The sequence below is a fragment of the Mandrillus leucophaeus genome, unplaced genomic scaffold (assembly GCF_000951045.1).
Source record: "Mandrillus leucophaeus isolate KB7577 unplaced genomic scaffold, Mleu.le_1.0 Scaffold120, whole genome shotgun sequence".
NCBI lineage: Eukaryota > Metazoa > Chordata > Mammalia > Primates > Cercopithecidae > Mandrillus > Mandrillus leucophaeus.
The window spans coordinates 1700830-1702118 of NW_012100321.1; the positions used below are offsets into that span (position 1 = coordinate 1700830).

Consider the following 1289-nt stretch of genomic DNA (forward strand, 5'->3'; position numbering starts at 1 on the left):
CCCTCAGAGCCAGCCCTGCACCCTTGTCCCCCACCCCAGGCCCCCCCAACTCTGCCTGGCATCTTTGTCATCCAAAACCAGCTGGGCGTTCCCCCACCTGCCAGCAACCCGGCCCCTACTGCCCCAGGCCCGCCCCAGCCTCCTCTCCGCCCCCCATCCCAGCCACCTGAGGGACCGCTGCCCCCAGCCCCCCACCTCCCTCCATCCTCCACCTCCTCCGCTGTGGCCTCCTCCTCCGAGACGTCCTCCAGGTTGCCAGCCCCTACGCCATCCGACTTCCAGCTCCAGTTCCCACCTGGCCAGGGGCCCCACAAGTCCCCCACGCCCCCTCCAACCCTCCACCTGGTCCCCGAGCCGGCAGCACCCCCCCCACCGCCTCCTCGGACCTTCCAGATGGTGACCACCCCCTTCCCAGCGCTGCCCCAGCCGAAGGCTCTTCTCGAGAGATTTCACCAGGTAACGGGAGGCAGGGACCGCCAACCCCATCCCATCCCATCCCCTCAGTCTGATGGGAGCCCCTCCGCCTTACGGATCTGTGTTCCTCCCCAGCCCTGCTGCGTCTGGACACCCCCACTCCTAGCCTGTGTTCCCCACCCCTCATCCACCTGTCCCCTCCTCAGGTGCCGTCCGGAATCATTCTACAGAACAAGACTGCGGGGGGCCCTGCCGCCCCGCAGACCGCCACCAGCCTGGGGCCCCTCACCAGCCCCACTGCTTCTGTGCTGGTCAGTGGGCAGGCCCCATCCGGGACCCCCACCGCCCCCAGCCACGCCCCCGCCCCGGCGCCCATGGCCACCACAGGTAGGGGAGAGGTTGCCCACGTGCCCAGGGAGACGGGGCCTGAAGATGGGCGAGCAGGGCTGAGAGCAGGGAGGAGGGTCTGGGGCAGGGCTGTGGGACTCAGCACAGGGCATCAGCCAGAACTCAAGGGACCTAGGAAGGCTAGAGGTGGCAGGGCTGGCCCCAGATTTGAAGGGCCAGAGGGCCAGGAGGAGAGGGGTGGGGTACAGGGTGGGGCTACCGTTTGAGGAAGGGGCCTTCATGCAGTGACCGCAGGCCCTGTCTCCCCACCCCGCCCACCCCCAGGCCTCCCTCCTCTGCTTCCGGCCGAGAACAAGGCTTTTGCCAGCAACCTCCCAACCCTGAATGTGGCCAAGGCCGCTTCCTCTGGGCCAGGGAAGACCTCTGGGCTGCAGGTAAGGGGCCGTCAGGGCAGGGGTCAGGACAGGACCAGGAGTCTTTGGGAACTGGGAACCGGGGCTGGCAGGGGCAGGGAGACACGGGAAGAC

The 1289-nt window shown here is 68.4% G+C and overlaps 1 protein-coding gene across 1 annotated transcript in view; it reads left to right on the top strand.

Moving 5' to 3' along the window:
• GLTSCR1 (glioma tumor suppressor candidate region gene 1) overlaps nucleotides 1-1289 on the top strand; it is a 43448-nt gene that overhangs the window by 34524 nt on the left and 7635 nt on the right. Inside the window, exons 9-11 of the mRNA XM_011970093.1 lie at nucleotides 4-456; nucleotides 621-801; nucleotides 1087-1196. Coding sequence (XP_011825483.1) covers nucleotides 4-456; nucleotides 621-801; nucleotides 1087-1196 — 744 coding nt within the window. The remainder of the gene's footprint in view (nucleotides 1-3; nucleotides 457-620; nucleotides 802-1086; nucleotides 1197-1289) is intronic.